This window comes from Equus asinus, chromosome 26 (assembly GCF_041296235.1).
Source record: "Equus asinus isolate D_3611 breed Donkey chromosome 26, EquAss-T2T_v2, whole genome shotgun sequence".
Lineage (NCBI taxonomy): Eukaryota > Metazoa > Chordata > Mammalia > Perissodactyla > Equidae > Equus > Equus asinus.
Window position 1 is genome coordinate 19,915,262 of NC_091815.1, and position 24,118 is coordinate 19,939,379.

The 24,118-nt window shown below is 40.2% G+C and overlaps 1 protein-coding gene and 1 pseudogene across 1 annotated transcript in view; one reads left to right on the forward strand and one right to left on the reverse strand.

Moving 5' to 3' along the window:
• LOC139042211 (zinc finger protein 773-like) lies at positions 1-20,661 on the forward strand (annotated as a pseudogene).
• LOC106829208 (zinc finger protein 543-like) overlaps positions 15,626-24,118 on the reverse strand; it is a 25,929-nt gene continuing 17,436 nt past the window's right edge. The window contains exon 3 of the mRNA XM_014838194.3: positions 15,626-22,485. Coding sequence (XP_014693680.3) covers positions 21,053-22,485 — 1,433 coding nt within the window. The 3' untranslated portion in view covers positions 15,626-21,052. The remainder of the gene's footprint in view (positions 22,486-24,118) is intronic.

The window sequence follows — 24,118 nt, forward strand, 5'->3', positions numbered from 1 at the left end:
TGGGAACACCTTTAGCTGCAAAAATAGTCTCATCGAGCACCAGAGAATTCATGCTGGGGAAAGACCTTATGAGTGCATTGAATGTGGGAAATTCTTTCACTATAATTCTAGTCTTATTGTCCACCACAGAGTTCACATGGGTGTAAGGCTTTATGGGTGCAGTGAATGTGGGAAAGCCTACAGCAAAAACTCCAACCTTGTTCGGCACAAGAAAGTTCACATTGGAGAGAGGCCTTATGAGTGCATTGAATGTGGCAAAACTTAGAGCAGAAACACCCACCTTGTTCGGCATAAAAAAATTCAAGCTGGAGAAAGGCCCTATGAATGTGACAAATGTGGGAAAGCCTTTAACAACAAACCCATGCTTGTTCAACACCAGAGAGTTCACACTGGAGAAAGGCCTTATGTGTGCAGTGAATGTGGGAAATTGTTTAGCCATAACTCGTCTTTATGTACACCATAGAATTCATACCACAGCAAGGCCTTATGAATGCAGCGAATGTGGGGAAGCCTTTAGCTACAAAAAGAGACTTGTTCAACATCAGAGGATGCATGCTGGAGAAAGAGCTCCTGAGTGTAGTGAATGTGGTAAAGCCTTCAGCAAGAAATGCAGACTTGTTCAGCACCAGAGAATTCACACTACAGAAAGACCTTATGAATGCAGTGAATGTGGGAAATTCTTTAGGCAAAGCTCTATCCTTATTGAACACTAGAGAATTCACACTGGGGCAACACCTTTTAATTGTAGTGAATGTGGAAAATCCTTTAGGCGCAAAATCACACTTGTTCTGCACCAGAGAATCCACACTGGAGAAAGGCCTCATAAGTGCAGTGAATGTGGGAAATTCTTTAGGCAAAGCTCTGGTCTTGTTTCACATCAGAGAGTTCACACTGGCGAAAAGCCACATGAATGCATGAAATGTGGGAAATTTTTTAGCCAAAATTCCAGCCTCATGATACACCAGAGAGTTCACACTGGTGAAAGGCCTTATGAGTGCAGCAAATGTGGGAAATTATTTAGCCACAAGTCCAGCCTGATTAAACATCAGAGAAGTCACTTGTAGAAAAGACTTAAAGTGCAGTGAATGTGGGACACTTAAGCTAATGGCCTTCCCTCATTTGGTACCAGAAGGTTAAAACTGGAGAAAGGCCTTTGGAGTGCAGGTTAGGTGCTATTTGCTTGGTCAACATGAGTGACACCAGGAAGTTCTGAGGGTACCCTTTGTGAAGTAGCCATAAAACAAGACTTGTATGTCATACATCTGAACATCCACACTGGAGAGATTCCCTGTGACTCCTGGGTACGTAGGAAGCTTTCGGGACCTGCATTGCACTTTCTGACCTGCGGAAGGCCTTTGCCTGAATTAAATCACTGCCAGTACCTGTGGCAGAAGCCATCTCACTTCTGCCGGCCGGCAGATGTGCATCAGGTTACCTGATGTGCTCAGGGAAGGCAGACGTCTGTACTCCCTGCTTCCCTGGAGGAAATCACGAGTGGTCTAAGGTCATTGGAGGCCACTGTAATTACATTCACACCCTGGATGTGATTAATAAGAGAGCTGGAGGCAGCAAACTAAAGAGAATGTGACCCTTCTAAAGGTGCTTCCAGAAATATTCTGGTCACTATAGTTGTGACGGACAAGCATGTACAGATATTCTTAGGACTTTTAGATTTAAATCTCCTTTAGACAAGGTCACCGGCAGAGCAAACAATCTTAAAGTTTTCTAGATTTCTTGGGCTACTTTAGCTATGTACCACAAAGGCACTGTTACACAGGCAAGAAGATGGAGACTGAAAGAAGAAGAGATTGTAGTCCAAGGATGTGACTTCTGTGACTCACAACCTTTATTCCTCTCTAGCCTTTCCTTCCATTGAAGGAGGGCTGCTGCACCAGAGGGATGAGGATAGTAACAGTCAACATGTCTGTCAAATCTAACAGCTTTGAAGAGAAGCAGGAGATGCAGCTTTTTATGTAGAACCATTTTTAAGAGCTCTATTGAGATATAATTGATGTGCAGTAAACTATGCATATTTAAAGTGTAAATTGTGATGTTTCATCTTATGTATATGCCCATGAAACCATCATGACAATGATATCAAACATATCCATCACCCTCAAAGTGACCTCATTCCCTCTTTATAATCCCTCCTTCCCTCCCTCTTTGGCTCCCCATTCCCATGACCATTGATTTACTGTCTTGCACTACACATCATTTTCTAGAATTTTATGTAAATGGAATAACAAAATGTTTACTCACTATTGCCCTTTTGTCCCCCATACAGTGTAATTATTTTCAGATTCCTCCATGTCCCACGTATGATACCTCAGAGTATTCACTTGTATGGATACACCATAATTTGTTTTCTGTTCATCTTTTTATGGACATTTGGATTTATTCTAGTTTGGAGCTATTAGAAATTAACTGTGCTATGAACATTCATGTACTAGTCTTTCTCCTGGGTCAATACTTTGCAGTAAAGTCTTGAGTGTATCAGTTAGACCCATGGCATTTTAATTTATGAAGGTGACTGAGTGCCAACATTCTTGAAAGAATTTATAACTTACATTTCCCAGAGGAAGGTGGCATGCTATGCCAGACAGAGCCACATGGAGGGCTCCAGTGTTGGTGTCAGGAGGCACAGAAGAGTGAGGGGAAGCCATGGACCACAGCCGTTATTCAGGGTTCCACGGGAGAAGCAAGGCAGGGCAGAGTTTAGGATTGACTAGTTTGAATACTTCCAGTGGGTTTTGGACTATAGGATTGGTCTTTGTGTGACATGGCCCTGGGATGATTTAGGGCAGGGGAAATATTGGCTTGATGTATGAGAGTTAAATAAGGAGTTAGGGATATAGACTCAGATTGGTTGGTTTCTAGATGAGATGTGCTCCTGGCTAAACCCTTTGCTACCTCAAGAACGGGATAGCCCTGGGAGAGGTGATGTCTCACTGCCCAGCCAGCTTTTGAAGATGTCAAAAAATACAGAAAATAAAAAACATAGTAAATACACTGAGTCAAAGGGTAAGTGGATGTGTATGGTTTTATGAACTGACAAACTATTCCAAACTGGTTATACCATTTTACATTCCCACCAGCAGTGTATAAGAATTTTTGTTGCTCCGTATTCTCATCAGCACTTAATATGGTGTCTTTTTAATTTTAGCATTCTCGTTAGGGGCGTTGTGGTATTTCTCTCTGACTTCAATTTGTATTTCCCTAATGACTGATATTGTTTAGGCTTTTTACATGTGCTTAATGCCACCCCTCTATTTTCTTTGGTTAAGCATGTGTTCCAATCATTTGCCCATTAAAATTTGTTACATTATTGAGTTTTGAGAATTCTTAATAAATTCTAGATTCAAGTCCCTAATTACATGAGATTTGCCAATATAGTCTTTTAGCCTATGGCTTTTTTTTTTCATTCTCTTAAGAGTTTTTCCTTCAGCAGAAAATTTCAATGTTTTAGAATCTACTTGCCAATTTCTAATAAAACATGCTGAGATTTGGATTGGGATGAGAAATAAATAATGATAAATATATATTAAAAAATATATCTGGGGTGGTTCAAGATGGCAACATGGAGGATCCTGAACTCACCTCCTCACCTCTACAGCTGCATATGGAACAACTTCCTCTGGGGGGAAAAACCAAGTACCTGAGTGATGGAGAAATAAGAAAAAAATCCACATCAAAGCAGGTGAGAGAGTCTGAGGCACAGTCTCACCATAAACCCCACCCCCGGCATGGTGACCCACAATTGGGAGGGAATACAAAACCCTGAGCTGCTCCTTAAGAGAAAGGTTTGAACCACACATCTGACACCCCAACTTATAAGACATGCACCTGAGAGGTGAGCCCCAAAACCTCTAACTTTGAAAGCCATTGGGGCTTGCGTCCATGAGACCCTCAATGCTATAGGGAACTGAGAAACAGTTTTTAAATGGCTTTAAATGGCTTGTGTGTGCGTACTTACCCACCCCAGGGCCCCTGGCAGAAGCAGCTGGCTGAAAAGTGCCCAGTCTTTCTATGAAGAGATCTTTTGCTTATCTTGAAGCATTGACCTGGGGAGCAGGCATCTAATTTTACACACTTCTAGGGGCCTACCGAAATACTCTGTAAGATGGAGGCCCATGGACACCATCTTTGCACTCTCCTTCTGCCTTGCTCAGCTTACTGGTATCTCCTGGAAAGGAGGTTGTACCCTCATCCTGTACGCTTATTTTTGTAGCTGCCCAGAGGACACCTCTAGATTGCCTGGCTCTGGTGGCCAGCTGGGCTCACAGTCGTGGGTCATGTAGGACCCACAAAGTGCTGTTAACAAATGAAAAGAGTTACTTACTAGCTACTACCTCTAGGATACAGCACAGAGATTCAACTGAAACGCATCCTGTCTTTCTGTGAAAGAGGACTATTTTCTTGTCCTGGAGCTTTGGTCTGAGGGGCAGGCTTCTGGTTTGGCACAGATCTAGGGGCCTACTGAGGTGGTCTTCAGGAATGAAGGCCAGTGGACATATCATGTTTATGCTCTCCCCCTGCCTCACTCCAGCTCACCAATGTCTCCTGGAAAGGAACTTGTACGTACACCTGGTGCCCTGATTTTTGCGACTGCAGCCCAGAAGACACTTCTAGAATGCCTGGCACTGGTACCCATGGGGCTTATGCTCGCAGGTCTCATAGGACTATAACAAAGAGAGAGAGAGAGTTCTTAACCAGCTACCACCTCTAGGGCACAGCAGAGAAGCAACAGACTGAGAAGCCCAGTCTTTGTGAAAGAGGCCTGTTAGCTTATCTTCCTATTGTGGCATAAGGGGCAAGCTTCTAATTAAACACACATCTAAGGGCTGACTGTAATCCTACCAGAGACCTTGAAGGATGGATGCTGTGTTTATGCTGTCCCTCTGCTGCACTCCACAATGCTAGTATTTCCTGGAGGAGAGCTTGTACCCATCTGGTGCCCCATTTTTTGTGGCTGTCATCCAGGGGATGCCTCTTGATTGCCTGGCTCTGGTGGCCAGTGGGGCTTGTGTTCATGAGTTCAACAGGATGGTAGCAAAGAAATAATTCTTAAGTGGCTTTCACCCCAAGGTCAGTGCAGAGGGCCCAGACAGAATCACTCATTTCCCAAGATATCCTTGAAAGAGGTTTATTTCCATACTTTAAAAGCTGCTGCCTGGGGTTCTGGCTTCCAATCAGCCTGAATCTAGGTGCTGACTGAGATCCTCCCCTTTGGAGTTCTGACAGGTCTTGGCACCCCCTCAACTACTGGGAGCCATTAAAAATAAAGCAGTAAGCTGCCTGGGCAATCACAAAGGTTTGAGAGACAACCAAGAACTAGACCAGAAGTGAATAAGGTTCATCTCTTACATGAGGCCACTCCTTCAAGACTGGGAGAAGTGGCTATTTTATCTAATGCAGTAACCAACACAGAGAGACAAGGAAAATGAAGAAATAGAGGAATATGTTCCAAATGAAAGAACAAGGTAAAACCTCATAAAAAGACCTTAACAAAATGTAGATAAGTTATTTACATGACAAAGAGTTCAAAATAAGGGTCATAAAGATGATCACTGAGCTCAGAAGAAAGGATAAACAAAAGTGAGAATTTCAACTGGTGAGCTGGAGTGAGGCAGAGGGAGAGCACAAAGATGATGTCCACTGGCCTCCAATCCCAAAGACGACCTCGGTAGGCCCCTTGATGTGTGCCAAACCAGAAGCCTGTCCGTTATAGAAAACATAAGAAAGTACCAATGAGATGCAGCCTTGATGGCCTAGTGGTTACAATTTGGTGCTCACCACTTCAGCAGTCCAGGTTCGCTTCCCAGTCACAGAACCACACCACCAATCTGTCAGTTGCCATGTTGTGGTGGCAGCTCACATCAAAGAATTAGACTGACTGACAACTAGGATATACAACTATGTACTGGGGCTTTGGGGAGGGGAAAAAAAAGGAAGATTGGCACTAGATGTTAGCTCTAGGCAGATCTTTCCCTGCCAAAAAAAAAGTACCAAATAGAAGTTACAGAGCCGAAAAATACAATAACTGAACTGAAAAAAGACAGTAGGGGGATTCAACAGCAGACTAGATGAAGCAAGAGAAAGGAACAGTGAACTCAAAGACAGAGCAATGGAACTCACCTGATCAGATCAGCAAAAAGAAAACTGAATGAAAAACAGTGAAGATAACTTAAGAAACTTATGGGATGACATCAAGTAGATCATCTGCATTATTGGGATCCCAAAAGGATAAGAAAGGGGCAGAAAACTTATTTGAAGTAATAGTGGCTGAAAACTCCCCTAACCAGGGGAAGGAAACATACATCCAGATCCAGGAAGCACATGGAGTTCCAAATAAGATGAACCCAAAGACACCCACACCAGGACACATTATAATTAAAGTGCCAAAAGTTAAAGACCCCAGAGAGAATATTAAAAGCAGCAAGAGAAAAATAACTTGTTAATAAGGCACCCTCATAAGACTATTAGCAGATTTTTTTCATCAGAAACTGTAGGCCAGAGGGAGTAGCACAATATATTCAAAGTCCTGAAAGAAAAAAACCCTGCTAACCAAGGATATTCTACCTGGAAAAGTTGTCCTTCAGAATTGAAGTAAAGATGAAGAGTTTTGCAAGCAAAAGATAGAGTTCATCACCACCAGACTGGCATTAGAAGAAATGATAAAGGGACTTCGTTAAGCTAAAATGACAGGGCACTAATAGTAACAGTTAAATATATCAAAGTGTAAATCTCACTGGTAAAGGAAAATATATAGTAATATTTAGGATAATGTAAAGGTAGTGGGTTAATCACTTATAAAGCTAGTCTAAGAGTTAAAAAACAAAAGTAGTAAGAACAGCTATAACTACAATAATTTGTTAATGGATATACAACATAAAAAGATGTAAATTGTGACATCAAAAAACATAAAACATCGGGGAAGGAGTAAAAATATAGAGCTTTAGAACACATTCAAACTTAAGTTGTTATCAACTTTACAATAGACTGTTATAAGTATAAGTTGTTTTATCTAAGCTTCATGGTAACCACAAAGCAAAAACCTGTAGTAGATACGCAAAAGAGAAAGAGAAAGGAATCTCTGTACACAACTACAGAAAGTCATCAAATCACAGAGGAAGAGAGCAAGAGAAGCAGAAAGGAACAAAGGCATTACAAATCAGCCAGAAAACAATTAACAAAATGGAAATAAATATATACCTAGCAATATTTACTTTAAATGTAAATAGACTAAATTCTCCAATCAAAAGACATGGAGTGGCTGGATGGATAAAAATAAAAACCACCCTTCTATATGCTGCCTACAAGAGACTCACTTCAGATGTAAGGACACAAACTGAAAGTGAAGAGGTAGAAGAAGATATTCCATAAATGGAAACCAAAAGAAAGCTGAGGGAGCTATTCTTTGATCTGACAAAACTTTAAGACACAAACATACTAAGAGACAAAGAAGGTAATTACATAAGGATAAAGTGGTCACTCCAACAAAGAGACATAATATTTGAAAAGATTTATGCACCTGACATGAGAGCACTTAAATATATAAAGCAAACATTAACAGACATGCAGTCCTACGAGGGAAGTTCATAACAATAAATGCTCACATCAAGAAACAAGAAAGATCTCAATAAACAACCTAACTTTACACCTCAAAGAACTAGAGAAAGAACAAAGCCCAAAGGTAGTAGGAGGAATGAAATAAAGATGTGAGTGATGAAAAAGAGAATAAAAAGATAATGGAAAAGATCAATGAAACAAAGAGCTGAATTTCTGAAATGATATAGAAAACAGAAAACTTTTAGATGAAAAAGAGAATAAAAAGATAATGGAAAAGATCAATGAAACAAAGAGCTGAATTTCTGAAATGATATAGAAAACAGAAAACTTTTAGCTAGACTCACCGAGAAAAAAAGGGAGAGGACTCTTAAACAGAAGAGGAAATATTATAATTGATACCACAGAAATACACAAGCTCCTAAGAGACTACAATGTAAGACCTGAAACCATAAAACTAGAAGCAACATGAGCAGTAAGTAAGCTCCTTGACATCAGTTTTGGCAATGATTTTTTGGATTTGACACTAAAAGCAAAGGCAACAAAAGCCAAAAATCAACCAGTGAGATACATCAAAATAAAGAGCTTCTGCACAGCACAGGAAACAATTAACAAAATGAAAGGGAAGCCTACTGAATGGGAGAAAATATTGGCAAATCTTACATCTGATAAGGGGTTTATATACAAAATATATAAAGAACTCATACAACTTTATAGCAAAAACAAATGAACAATACAATTATAAAATGGGCAGAGGATGGGCCAGCCCTGTGGCCTAGTGGTTGAGTTCATCATGCTTCAGTTTGGTGGCCAGGTGTGTGGGTTTGGATCCTGGGCGTGGACCTACACCACTCATCAGCCATGCTGTGGTAGTGACCGACATACAAAATAGAGGAAGACTGACACAGATGTTAGCTCAGGGTGAATCTTCCTCAACACTCCCCCCCCCCAAAAAAAAGGAGGGGGGGATCTGAACATTTTTCCAAAGAAGGCATACAGATGGCCAACAGATACAGGAAAAAATGCTCAACATCAATAATCATCAGGGACATACAAATCAAAATTGCAAGGAGAAATCACCTCATGCCTGTTCAGAATGTTATCAAAAAGACAAGAAATAACAAGTGTTGGCAAGGGTGTGGAGAAAAAGGAACCCTTATTCACTGTTGGTGGGTAGGTAAATTGGAGCAGCCATTATGGAAAATAGTATGGAGGGTCATCAAAAAATTAAAAATAGAACTAACATATGATCAAGCAATTCCACTTCTCGGTATTTATCTGAAGGAAACAAAAACACTAACTTGAAAAGATATATGCACCCTGTTGATGCAAAATAACCAAGAACCATTCTATAGATAAGAGAAATGAGGTGAGTTTTACTTGAGGCAAAGTGAGGATTATAACCCAAAGCCTTAGAAAGCATTCTAGAGAAGCATGGTTCTCAATAAAGTCATATCTTTTTAGAACAAAGAACATACATTAAACACACCCAGGATACATTTTCATTAAAGTTTCAGAGGTATTTAGGTGCAAATTAGCAGGTCAACATGACCCTGGTGTAGGGAAAGGGACTAATCCAGGAGTTACCCATAGAGTGTTACCAATAGGGCAGGAGAATTATGCATTCTTACCTTACGAGAGTGCATTCTTTAGTGGTTAAGCAGATGTACAACGTAAGTTTGACAGGCCACAAGTGAGGCTTTTTAGTTCAAGCCAAGTCAGTTGTGAACCTGAATAGTTACCCCATATACCTCAATATGTGAAAATCTCTTGTCAACCTCCATGTCCTTTGCAGCATTATTTACAGTAGCTAAGACATGGAAGCAACACAAGTGTCCATCAATGGATGAATGGATAAAGAAAATATGGTACATATATACAATGGAATATCATTCAGCCATAACCAGGGAAATCATGCCATCTGTGAACATGGATGGAACCTAGAGGCTTTAAGTAAAATAAGTCAGACAGAGAAAGACAAATACCAGTTGATCTCACATATATGTTATGTAATCCTCCCCCCCCCCACCAAAAAAACCCCCACCAAACTCACAGATACAGAGAACAGATTGGTGGTTTCCAGAGGCAGGGGGTGGGGGTGGGCAAAATGGGTGAAGGTGGCCAAAAGGTACTGTAGGGGAAGAAGGAGAATTCCCCCCCAACTCCTTCCCTCTGCTTCTTATGGCTGGTCAAATAATTAAAAAGGCAGGTTAGCAGGAGAAAATCAAACCAAGTTCAACAACATGTATACATGGGAGAAATCCAGGAAAACTGAGCAACTCGCCAAATGGCCAAAGACACCACCTTAAATACCATCTTCAGCTAAAGACAAAGGAGGATGTTGGGGGTAACACTTTGGGACTTCAAAGGGGAGGAAGGCATTCACATGGAGATGGAAAAGCAAACGTTTGTTAGACAACTGTTTGCTGGGCCACCTATAGAGAACATGGCCCAAGAGACAGAATTTTGGTAAGATGGGCATGTTGGTGTCTTTCTTATCACATCTATTTTACATTATACTATAATTATCTTGTGGTATTAGCTCCTCCCTGGACCAGGCCTTCTATCTTAAATTATTTAGGCAACCTGGGAGAAGGCCAAATATTCTTCCTGAGTCTTCTGAACCTTTACTGTCTGCAGCTTAAAATAATCCACCTTACCAGAGTGGCACATCTTGGGGCAGCCTGCCTTGAACTCCATCAGTACAAATGCTCAATTATAAAATAAATGAGTCATGGGGATGTAATGTACAGCATGGTGACTATAGTTAATACTGTACTGTATATTTGTAAGTTGGTAAGAGAGTGGATCTTAAAGTTCTCATCACAAGAAAATAAATTTGTAACTACGTGTGGTGATGGATGTTAACTAGATTTATTTGGTAATCACTCACAATCACCACAAAATTAAAAATATGTATCTAGATATCTGGTTTTCACTCCACATGTAAAGAGCTTGGAAGTCATCTCTCTCATTTTCATAACAAAACGTTGAACAAAATGAAATTCAACAGGGCAAAACAACACTGTGAAACTGGAGAGACAGGCAAATACTGAGTATCAGCTTACCAGGAGCAGGAGACTGTGGAGCCAGAAACTGGCGGTCACACATAACAGTAACTGAAAAATTGCTGGAAGTTGAGGGTGGATAACCTTGAGACTTAGAAACTCCTGGAAGCCCTTTCTTATGGGTATCCCCCCTACTTCCAGGAGATTTAACTCTAGGAGACCCACCAGATTCTTATGGTGAAGACAAGAGAAATCCTCTGGCGTTTCTGGCAGGGAGAGGGGAAAAATAGCCATTTTGGAACACACTAAGGGAAACATAAGCATTTTGAAATACAACATACATAACAAAAGCATGCCTGCAAGAGAAACTACCACATCCTAATCTGAAGGGCAATTAGACAATTCAGCTCCCTCTGGCCTTCCTATCTCACATAAGACGGAAGAAAAGGCTAAGAAATTCTTCTGAAGGTCACAGCCCAGGGAGTTAGACTCACTTAAAAAACTGATTTAATTATATCATAAAATGCTGCCCCTCCACAATACCTTATCAACACATCAAAGCAGTGAGCAATATTATGCTAACTTTAGTTGACAGCTGAGAGACCTGCAAGACACAGACTACATTTAACAAGGAATTTCTAGAGAAACTCAAAAATAACAGCACAAACAAGAACACTCGAGGAAACTGAATGCTCTGACACCTGTAACTACAGCAAACAGTCAAAAGTCTGAATCCTAGCCGAACCTAAAACCTCACACTAAAGGCCTACTTACTTGAGTTCATATTACCCAATGCATCATGTCTGGCTGCCAACAAAAATTACACACATGCCGAAAGGCAAATGCTATGGAATGAATTGCGTCCTTCAAAATCCACATGCTGAAGCCCTACTCCCTAATGTGACTGTGTTTGGAGACAGGGCCTCTAACAAATTAAGGTTAAATGAGGTCTTACAGGTGGGGCCCTAATCTAAGACTGACATCCTTATAAGAAGAGGAAGAGACACCAGGAACTTGTGTCCACAGAGGAAGAGCCATGTGAGGACACAGCAAGAAGACAGCCATCTGCAAGCAAGGCAGGGGACCTAAGGAAAACCAGTCCTGCAGCACCTTGATCTTGGACTTTCAGCCCAGAGGGCTGTGAGAAAATAAATTTTTGCTTATGCCACCCAATCTGTATTATTCTGTCATGGCAGCCTGAGTGGAACAATGCAGCAAGAAAAAGCATATGACGAAGAGACAAAGCGAGCATCACAACTAGACTTAGATGTGGCAGAGATGTTGTAATTATGACACTGGGAATTTAAAATAACTGTGATTAACGTGCCAAGGGCTCTAATGGAAAAAGTGAACAACACGCAAGAACAGACGGGTAATGTAAGCAGAGATGGGAACTCTAAAAAGGAATCAAAAGGAAATGCTAGAAATAAAAAGGATCTTTAGGAGTATTACGAACAGACTCTGTGCCCACAAATTTGATAACCTAGATGAACTGGATGAATTCCTTGAAAGACACGATCTACCAAAACTCACTCAAAGAGAAACAGATCATCTGTATAGGTCCATATCTATTAAAGAAATTCAACCACTAGTAATCTTCCGTACTAGAAAGCACCAGGCCCATATGGATTCACTGGTGTAGTCTACCAAACATTTAGGGAAGAAATTATACCAATTTTCTAAAATCTCCTCCAGAAAATAAAAGCAGAGGGAATACTTTTTAACTCAGTCTGAGGCTAGCATTACCCTAATATCAAAACCAAAGTCATTATAAGAAGGGAAAACTACAGACCCCTATGTCCCATGATCATAGATGTAAAAATCTTCAACAAAACATTAGCTAGCACATCCACTACAACAATGTATAAAAAGAATTATACACCACAACTGTCTTAATTTCTGTCGTAGTTTGGGCTGTTAGAAAAAATTACTATAGTCTGAGCGGCTTAAGTAACATCCATTTATTTCTCATAGTTCTGAAGCTGGGGATCCAAGATATGTGCCAGCAGAAGCGGTGTCTGGTGAGGGCCTGCTTCCTAGTTTGCAGACGGCCATTGTCTTGTTGTATCCTCACGTGGTGGAGAGCAGAGAAGAAGCAAGTTTTCTTGTGTCTCTCCGTATAAGGTCATTAATCCCACCATGAAGGCTCCACTCTCATGAACTGATTACCTCCCAGGGGCCCCATCTCTAAATACTATCACACTGGGGATTAGGGCTTTAACCTGCGATTTGAGCGGACACATTTAGTCCATAGCAACAACCAAGTGGCATTTACTCCAGGTACGAAAGGCTACTTCAACATTCAAAATCAATGTAATCTACCCCATCAACAGGCTAAAGAAAAAAGCATGGTATCAATAGGTGCAGGAAAAAAACCATTTGACAAAATCCAACACTCACTCATGATAAAAACTCTCAGCAAACTGGTAATAGAAGGAAGCTCCACAACTTGATGAAGACCATCTCAAAGAACCTATAGCTACCATCATACCGAATGGGGAGAAACTAAATGATTTTTCATTAAAATCAAGAAGGTACAGATGTCCACTTTTATGGCTCCCTATTCAAGTTAGAGGACTGACACTACTCAACTTCAATATTTACTATAAACTTACAGTAATCAAGAGAGTGGTATTGACGAAAGAATAGACAGATGGATCAATGGAGCAGAACAGAGCGCCAGGAAATAGACCCATAGAAATATAGTCAACTAATCTTTGACAAAGGGCTAAAGCCAATTTACTGGAGAAAAGAGTCTTCAACAAAGGTGCTGTAATAATTGGACAACCACATGCAAGAAAATGAATCTAGACACAGACGTTATACCTTGCACCCATACGAACTTAAAATGGATCATAGACCTAAATGTAAAATGCAAAACTATCAAACTCAAAGACAATAACAAAGGAGAAAATCTAGGGGACCTTGGGTTTGGTGACGAATACCACAGACTGTGAGAAAACATTCGTAAAAGACACATCTGATAAATGACTGGTGTATTAGGACTACCTGGAGAAACAAAACCAATAGGATATACATAGATACATATATATAAGAGGAGATTTACTATAGGAATTGGCTCACAGTTATGGAGGCTGGGAAGTCCCACAGTCTGTAAGCTGGAGAATCAGGAAAGCCTATGATACAAGTCAGTCTGAGTCCAAAGGCCTGAGAACCTGGGGAGCTGAGGGACTAACTCACAGTCTGAGGCCAAGGGAAGGCCTGAGAATCACCGGTGTAAAGTCCCCAAGTCCAAAGCCCTGAGAACCAGGAGTCCAAGGTCCAAGGTAAGAAAAGATGAACATCCCAGCTTGAGGAGAGAGCGAGGCGAGAGAGATGGAATTTTCACCCTTCCTTCATCTTTTGTTCCATTCAGGACCCAATGGTTTGGATGATGCCTGTCCACATCAGTGAGCGCACATCTCTTCACTCAGTCTACTGAATCAAATGTTAATCTCTTTCAGAAACACCCACACAGACACACCCAGAAATGTTTTACCAGCTATCTGGGTATCCCTTAGCCCAGTCAAGTTGACAAATAAAATTAACTGTCACAACTGGTAGCCAAACTATACCAGAACTACAATTCAGTAACAACTCATTTATAAAATGGACAAAAGACCTGTACAGACACACCACCAAAGATATACAGATGGCAAATAAGTATATAAAAAGATGCTCAACATCAAATGTCATTACGGAATTGCAAATTAAACTACCATGAAATACCACTACACACCTAGTAGAATGACTAAAATCCAAACCTTCACAAAATCAAATGCTGGTGGGGAAGTGAAGCAAGAACTTCCATTCATCGCTGGTGAGAATGCAAAATGGTACAGCCACTTTGGAAGACAGTTTTGCAATTTCTTCTAAAACTAAGCTCACACTTACCATAAGGTCTAGCAATTCTGCTCCTTGGTATTTATCCAAACAAGCTGAAAACTTATGCCCACACACAACTATTTATAGCAGCTTAATTCATAGCTGACAAAACTTGGAAGCAACCAAGATGATTTTCAACTTGTGGTATATCCATACAGTGGTATGTTAAGTGTCAGAAAGAAATGAGCTATCTGACCACAAAAAGACAGGGGGGAACCTCGAAATGCATATTTTTAAGTGAAAGAAGCCAATATGAAAAGGATACTGAGTGTATGATTCCAACTATATGACATTAAGGAAAAAATAAAATTATGAAGAGAGTAAAAAGATCAGTGGTTTCGGGACAGAGAGGAAGGAATGAACAGGTGCACCACCGGGGATTTTTATGGCAGTGATACCGTAATGGTGAACATGTCATTACACATTTTTGAAAACCCATAAAAAGAACACCACAAATGTAAACTGTAGATTTTAGTTAGTAATAATGTAACATGTTGGCTCATCAGTTTAACAAATGCACCACCCTAATTCAACGTCTTAATAGGAGAACTGGAGGTGAAGGGGTATATGTAAACTCTGTTCCCTCGATTTCCCTGTAAACCTAAAACACCTCTGAAAAATACAGTCTATTAAAAATGGTACATGTTGGGGTCGGCCCCGTGGCCAAGTGCTTAAGTTCGCATGCTCCACTTTGGTGGCCCAGGGTTTTGCCGGTTCGGATCCTGGGCGCAGACATGGCACCACTCATCAAGCCCTGTTGAGGTGGCGTCCCACACAGCACAACCAGAGGCACGCACAACTAGAATATACAACTATGTACTGGGGGGCTTTGGGGAGAAGGAGAAGAAAAAAAAAGAAAATTGGCAACAGATGTTAGCTCAGGTGCCAACTGAAAAGAAAAAAGGTACGTTATGTGAATTCTATTTAAAATTTGCAAAAAAAAAGATTTATATGTATAGATGAATGAATTTTGACAAATATACACACCCATGCAGTCACCATCACAATCAAACATAAAATACATCGATAAATCTAAATTTTGCTTGTATCTATTTGCTGTCAACCTACATCCTCTTCTCCTTTCTTGGCAGCAGGTAACAACTGACATGCTTTTTGACACTATAAATCAGTTTAAAATTTTTATATCTCCATATAATGGAACCATCTTTTAAAGACAACTTTATTGAGATATAATTCATATAACACACAATTTACCCAGTTAAAGTGTACAAGTCATTGGGTTCCCATATATTCACAGATATGTGCAACAGCCATTACAGCCAACTACAGAACATTTTCATCACCTCAAAAGTCCTTGGGGTCCAGCCTCATGGCCGAGTGGTCAACTTCGCGCTCTCTGCTTTGGCGGCCCAGGGTTCACAGCTTCAGATCCTGAGCACGGACCTACACACCGCTCATCAGGCCATCCTGTGGCATCATCACACATGAACCACTGGAATGACTTATAACTAGGATATACAACTATGTACTGGGTCTTTGGGAAGAAAAAAAAAGCGCAAGATTGTTAGCTCAAGGCCAATTGTCCTCACCAAAAAAAAAAAAAAAAGAGACTGAATTTGGAGAACTGACATATTTAACATACTGTGTTGTCCTCATTTAAGAACATGATTAGTCTTTTCTGTTTTTTAGAAAACACTTTTAACTTATTGCCCTACCATGAAAACAAATGGAGGTATTTCTGCAACACAATTCCACATTTCATCTTTGTTATTGATCTTGCTCTCCTGAAAGCAGGGGATATATATCAGACTCTCAAAATGGGTCTGTTGTAGGACAGTATCCTTCTTCCTTTAAAGAGAGTTAGGGTCTCACCATGCTGCTTCCTCCAAATGAAACTGCCTTTCAAGACTCTCTTATCTCCAGATCTTAACTCTTTTTAGGTCCACATCCAGGTTGAAAGGCTCAAGAGTTGTGAAATTGATTATTGGGCATTTCCAATAAATATCTTTATTTTGTGTCTTACAACTCACTTTGGTATCTGGTGTCCATCAGATCTTGGTGCCTCAGTTAACATTTCCACTTTAATTTCCTGACACATGCTGCATCCTCCTCCCATGATTAAGAGGACAAGATAGAACTTTGTGTCTATGGATAATCCTCATTTGTTAAGACTCAGGGAAAGCAACACCTTCCCTGGGAAGTATTTTATATCGTCTGCCACCACTCTGAATTGCTCTCGTATCACACAGCCAAGATTCAAATCTTCCTTTCACTAACTGTACGAGCTTAGTGTGTTCTTCATCTCTATTTTTTTTCCACAACTACTAGAATGACTTTATTAAAAATTTTTTTTTACATACAAAAAGCTGTATATAATTCATATATACAATTTGATGAACCCAAAATAAGCATACAACGATTTACCATCACCACAACCTGTGGCATAAACTTATCACCTCCAAAATTCCCCCCCTACCCTCATATTACTCTTTTTGTGTGTGATAAGAACACTTAACATAAAGATATACTGTTTTAGTGTATCTCTAAGTATACAACAGTATTGTTTACTATGCACTGTGCTGTAGAGATCTCTAGAACTTATTTATCTTGTAAAACCAAAACTTTGTACCCTTTGACTAATACCACAAATTTTCCCCTCTGCCCAGGCCCTGGAAACCACCATTCCACTCTGTTTTTATATTTCTTCCTATCAGTGGTATCATACAGTATTGGTTCTGTATCTGGCTTATTTCAGTTAAGCATAAGGTCCTCAGGTTCACACACTTTATCGCAAATGGCAGGATTTCCTTTATGAAGGCAGAGTAATGATACAATGTACATGTCGAATTTTCTTTATCATTCATCCACTGACGGACACTTAGGCTGCCTGCATGTCTTGGCTATTGTGGATAGTGCTGCTATGAACATGGGGGTACAGATATCTCAAGGTTCTGCTTTCAATTCTTTCAGATACATGTATCTAGAAGTGAGACTGCTGGATCACATGGTAGTTATATTTAGTTCTTCTGCGGAACGTCCGTACTCTTTTCCATTGCACCTACACCAACTTACATTCTCATCAACAGTGTGCAAATTTCTTTTCTCCACAACCTCACTAACATTTGTTCTTTCCTTTTCTTAAAAGTCATCCCAACAGGTGTGAAGCAATTTCTCATTGTGGTTTTGATTTACATTTCCCTGAGGATTACTGATGCTGAGCACCTTTTCATATGTTAGGTATTTTTGTGTCTTCTTTGGAGAAATGTCTGTTCAGTTCATTTGCCCATTTTTAAGTTAGGTTGTCTGGGATTTTTTTGCTACTGACTTGTGGACTGCTTTTATTTCTTTCATCACTGTCTTTTAGATTTCAGTTTACAAGGCTTTCAGCTCTTAAGTTTATTCCTAAGTATTTCATTCATTTTTGATGCTACTGCAAATAAGATTGTTTTCTTACTTTTGAGATACGTTGTTAGCATTAAGAAATGGAACTGACTTTTGTACTGATTTTATATCCTGCAACATTAATGAATTTGTTTATTAGTTCTAAGAAATTTTTGGTGGAGCCTTTAGGGTTTTCTACATACAAGAGCATGTCATCTTCAAACACAGATAACCTTACTTCTTCCTTTTCTATTTGGATGCCTTAAAAAAAATGTTTTTAATAGCTAATTCCTCTGCCTAGGACTTCCATTACTATGTTGAATAGAAATGGCAAGGGTAGCCATCTTGTCTAGTTCCAGATCTTAGAGGAAAACTTCAATTTTTCACCACTGAGAAAGCTGTGGGCTTATCATTTATGATCTTTATTGTGTTGAGGTAAGTTTCTTCTATATTTAACTTGTTTGGTCTTTATCATGAAAGGGTGTTTTGCCAGAAGCATTTTGTCAGATGCTTTTTCTGTATCCATTGAGATGACCATGTTGTTTTTATCCTTCATTCTGTTAATGTAGTGTATCACATTGTTTCGCATATGTTGAACCATCCTTGCATTCCAAAGATACACCCCACTTGATCATAGTTATGATCCTTTTAATGTGCTGCTGAATCCAGTTTGCAAATATTTGCACTTTTCATCCATGCGCATCAACGATCTTGGCCTGTAGTTTTCTCTTAGTGTCTTTGTCTGGCTTTGGTATCAGCATGATGCTGGCCTCATAAAAAGAGTTTGGGAGTGTTCCATATCCTTTTAGTTTTTGGAAGACTTTACAAAGGATTTGCATTAATTCTTCTTTAAATGTTTGATAGAATTCACCTGTGAAACCATCTGATCCTAGGCTTCTCTTTCTTGGAAGTTTATTTCTGATTCAATCTCATTATTTATTTGTCTGTCGAGGCTTCGTTTCTTCTTGATTCAGTCTTGGTAGGTTGATGTTTCTAGGAATTTATCTAATTTGTTGGCATATAATTGCTTATAATAGTCCCTTGTGATTTAAAAAAAAAAAATTCTGTGGCATTGCTTGTAATGTCTCCTCTTCCTGATTTTTAGTCTTCTCTCTTTTCCTCTTAGTTTGCCTACCTAAAAGTTTACTTTCTCTTTTGAGAGAACCAACTCTTTTATTATTTCCATCTTCTTCTAACTTTGGGCTTAGTTTGTGCTTTTTCTATTCTTTGAGGTCTATTATTAGGTTATTTTGAGGTCACTTTTTTGTTGTTGTTGGTGGTGAGGAAGATTCACCCTGGGCTAATATTCGTTGTCAATCCTCCTCTTTTTTTTTGCTTGAGGAAGATTAGCCCTGAGCTAACATCTGTGCCAATCTTCCTCTACTGTGAAATGTGGGATGCTGCCACAGCATGGCTGTTGAGTAGGTCTGCACCTGGGATCCGAACCCACAAACCCAGGCCGCTGAAGCAGAGAGATTGCAACTTTAACCACCTGACCACAGGGCTGGCCCCTTGAAATCTTTTTTCAATGCAGGAAGTTATCACTATAAATATCTCTCTTAGTATAGCTTTTACTGCATCCCATTAGTTTTGCTATGTTGTGTTTTCCTTTTCAATTGTCTGAAGATAGTTTCTAATTTCCCTTTTGCTTTCCTCTTTGACACAATGGTTGGTCAAGAATGCGTTGCTGAATTTAGATTTATTTGCAAATTTTTCCATTTTCTTTTTGTTATTGATTTCTAGTTACATTCCATTTTGGTTGCAAAAGACACTGGGAATAATTCCACTCTTCTTAAATTTGTCTTGTTTTGTGACCTAGCATTTGATTTATCCTGGAGAATGCTCCATGTAGCTTGAGAAGAACGTGTATTCTGCTGCTGGTGGATGGAACGTTCCGTATACATCTGTTAGGTCCATCTGGTCTAATAGCGTAGTTCAGATCCACTGTTAACCTATTGATTTTCTGTCCGAAAAATCTGTACATTGTTCTAAGTGGGGTATTAAAGTCTACTATTAATGTATTATATTGCTATCTATTTCTCCCTTCAGATCTGTCAAAGTTTGCTTAATATGTTTAGGTGCACTAATGCTGAGTGCATATATATTTACAACTGTTATATTCTCTTGATGAATTGACCCTTATTATAAAATGATACTGTTTCTTGTGATAGTTGTTGACTTAACATCAACCTTGGCACTCATCTAAACAGGTCTGAAGAAGGTGCGATGCAGGTGAACTCAAACTGTTGATCCTACCCTCTTGAATGCATCTTTTCTGCTTTCTGTGCTCCACCTGAGTGCTATAACCTCTCACCTGGAAACTAGAGCTTTCAAGAAGGTATTTTTATGCATGGATCATTGTCAAATTGGAGTTTCTGTGACAGAATGAGGGCTGGAACCTCCTATTCCACTATCTTGCTGATGCCACCCTGTATAAATGTTAAATTGAGCAAAGTCTTTTTACATCCTAAATAAAATGGCATAAAGTGATTCATTCTAGGTGTTCCTAATGGTATCCATATGATGCAGGTTCCTGAAAAGCACCACTTGTTGATGAAGATAAAGAAGCCCAAGGAAATAATCTGATTTGCTGAAACAGATGGAAATGGTAAGCAGCTGATCCAAGTTGGGACTCTAGGTCTGGCTGTCTGATATATACGCTGTTTAACCACAAAGCTTCACAAAATTGCTCCAAAGGTCTTGAATCCAGACATGACATAGATGATGATGACAACGATGGTGACATCAATAATGAACAGCAACATCAGCAGAGAGCATAAGTGCCAACCCACACACACTCAGGGAGCCATAGATTCTGCTCTCAGTTTTGTCATACATTAAACCATTTACTCTCACAACAGCCCTGTGAAGTAAATACTACATTACTAAATTACCCATTTCACCAATGAGAAACTGAGGCAGAGTGAGATTTAGTATCCTGCACAGGGCAATACAGCTCCTAGTCAGCAGAGTTAGGATTTGACACCAGGTGTTATGGTGTCAGAGACTGGGCTTCAGAGAACTGTACCAAGCAGGAAACGTCATGCAGCCCTGTCGGGAGCCAGCAGCCTTGGAGAAAACAGGCTGTGGAAGCGTGAAGGAGAGGTGAATGCAAGGACTTAACCATGGAGAACAGGAGAGCAATGGAGGGGCATTTTGGTATTTCACAAGGTAGTAAAAAATAGTTTCCTACAGTGAGGATCCTATTATACTGGATGAAAGATGAGTGTTAAGTGAAGGCTGTTCCACATTTACTGGCTGATCTCATGTGAATCCGCTGGTGTTTTATGAGGTGTGACTTGAGAATGAAAGCTTTCCCCACTTGATGCACTCACAGAACTTCTCTCTCCAGTGTGAATCTTCTTCATGTGTCGTTTTAAACTAGAGATGTAGCAAAATGATTTCCCGCAGACTCTGCATTTAAAGGGTTTTTCTCCAGTGTGGGTTCCATGATGAACACAAGATGAGTGTTGGTTAACGGCTTTTCCACATTTATTGCATTCATGGGGCTTCCTTCCAATGTGCATCATCACGTGTTGACTCAAATTAAACTTGGAGCAAAAGCTTTTCCCACATTCTTTGCACTCAAAGGGTTTCTCACCAGTGTGCATCCAAATATGTTGGACAAAACCAGAGTAGTAGGCAAAAGACTTTCCACATTTACTGCATTCATAGGGCTTTTCTCCAGTGTGACTCCGTCGGTGCTCTGTGAGGTGTGACTTGCGATAAAAAGCTTTCCCACATTCACTGCATTCATAGGGCTTCTCTCCACTGTGAATCTTCATGTGTTGACTCAAATTAAACCTATTCGAAAAGGTGTTTCCACAGTCTTTGCATACAAAGGAATTTTCTCCAGTGTGGATACTATTATGCTGGAAAAAAGATGAGACTTGGGTAAAGGTCTTTCCACATTCATTGCACTCACAGGGCTTCTCTCCAGTGTGAATACGCTGGTGATATATGAGGTGGGACCTGTGTTTGAAGGCATTTCCACATGCCTCGCACTCTAAGGCTTTCTCTTGAGTATGGATCCTCCTATGTCGGACAAATACAGACTGGAAGGTGAAGGTCTTTCCACAAACACTGCACTCATAGGGCTTCTCTCCAGTGTGAATCTGCTGGTGATATGTAAGGTAGAACTTATCTTTAAAGGCTTTTCCACATTCTTTGCACTCAAAAAGCTTTTCTCCAGTGTGAATCTGCTGGTGCTGCATGAGATCCGATGTAGACCTGAAGGCCTTTCTACAGTGTACGCACTCATAGGGCTTCACTCGAGCACGAATGCAGTCAAGTTGTGTAAGATCCTGATTCCTGAGCTCACTGTATTCATAATGGTTCTTCTCTGCATGATCCATGGGGTCTGTAATTTGTCCGTGTGCATCACTTCCATGGAGAACACCTATTGGAGAGACTTGTTCCTGTAAAACCCTTGAGCAAAGACTGTCATCTGTCTCCAACTCATTGCATTTAGGGCTCATATTCCCAGGGCCAGCCTCCTTGTGGGGGTCTGTCACTGGCCTTAGGATTCCTTCCTGAATTTCTGATGGCACTTCCTGAGTTTCGGTTTCTCCAATCCTGGAGTCCCTTGAAGCTCCCTGTGTCATCGATATCTGAAGTGAGGGTCCCTTGGACAAGAGCAGCTGAGAAATGGTTGGCTCTGTAGTCTCTGAATTTGCTCTGGCTCCTGAAAAGAATTCAATAAATAAGAGTGACCTACTAGTGATGCCAACATAGAAGAAACAAAATGACCGCTTTAGAATGAAAATAATATCTCTGAGCCAGATATGTTTTCACATCTCTGAAACCCATGTTTATAATTTTGTTCCTTTCTGTTCCTTGGGCTCTTGACATTTAAAAAGGGAAACTCAAGAGAGCGATGCTGGGATGGAAGATAGATGGTCTGGTGGAAGACTCCTCCTTAGAGTCTCGAGTCAAGGAGGGTGGGCAGAAAAGTGATGACATTGCATTCAGTATGCTGACTCTAAGAGAGAACGTCTCATCAGGTGCTAGGAAAGCACAAGTAAGATGTACCAATTCCAGTCCACATGGGAGAGTGAAGAGATCACAAGAGCTTTCCCAGGAAGTGCACCTTGAGTTGTTTCTTAATAGAGAGGTAGAAACTGCCTGACAGAGGAAGTGGGAGGGGTTGCTGCAGGCAAAGGAGACGTATGTACAAAACCAGTCTTGAGTGAAACCTCAATGCCTGGAGAGCTTCAGGGCATGAGAGAATGTTGGTAATATGGAGGCTGAGGCAGGCAGAGGATAAGCCCAGGGCTCTGACTCAGGTGCCAGTGAGCACAGTCACGGCCATTCCCCAGACAAGGCAGAAGTGAGCACAATCAGAGCAGACACACTGAGTCTGCTCTGCTGGAGGAACAGCCAGGTAAAAAGACACGTAGTAGATACAATCTGGATAGTGATAACTATAAATATTTACTTAGAGGCATTACACATAGATATGTAAATAGATAACAATATAAAGGTGTTCATCCTTCCTCAATGGATCTATAAATTCAATAAAGTCTAGATAAATTCACAACAGGGTTTTTCACAGTTCTAGAATTAGAAAAATTCTAGAACTTATGTGGAAGAGTAAAGGGTCAAAAAGATAGGGCCAGATGATTCACCATTAAATTCTATGAAACATTTAAGGAAGAAATAATACCAAACATCAACACTATACAATCTCTTCCAGAAAACAGCAGAGGATGGAAGACTCTCCACTTCATTTTGTGAGGTTCCTGTTACCTTAATAGTAAAAGTAAAGCAGGTATTACAAAAACTACAGACTAATCTCTCTCAGATTATAGACACAAAAATACTGAACAATATATTAGCAACTGAATCCAAGATATGAAAGATAACACATCACAAAGAAGAGAGAGTCAAGGTAGAAATGAAAGGCTGATTGAACATTTAAAAATAAAAAAAAATCTTCTCAAAAACCTATGGAATAGAAAGGACTAAGTATAAATTTAACATGTGAAGGGGCCAGCCCTGTGGCCGAGTGGTTAAGTTTGTGCACTCCGCTGCAGCGGCCCAGGGTTTTGCTGGTTCAAGTCCTGGGCACGGATGTGGCATCGCTCGTCAAGCCATGCTGAGGCAGCGTCCCACCTGCCACAACTGGAGGGACCCACAACTAAGAATATACAACTATGTACTGGGGGGCTTTGGGGAGAAAAAGGGAAAAAATAAAAATAAAATCTTAAAAAAAAGTGCAGAATTTGTATGGTGACTTTGGAAACTTTGGAAAATAGTGTAAAACGGTAAAACTAAAGGCAAAAATAGCTACACATAAACACTGCACCCTAGTTGGT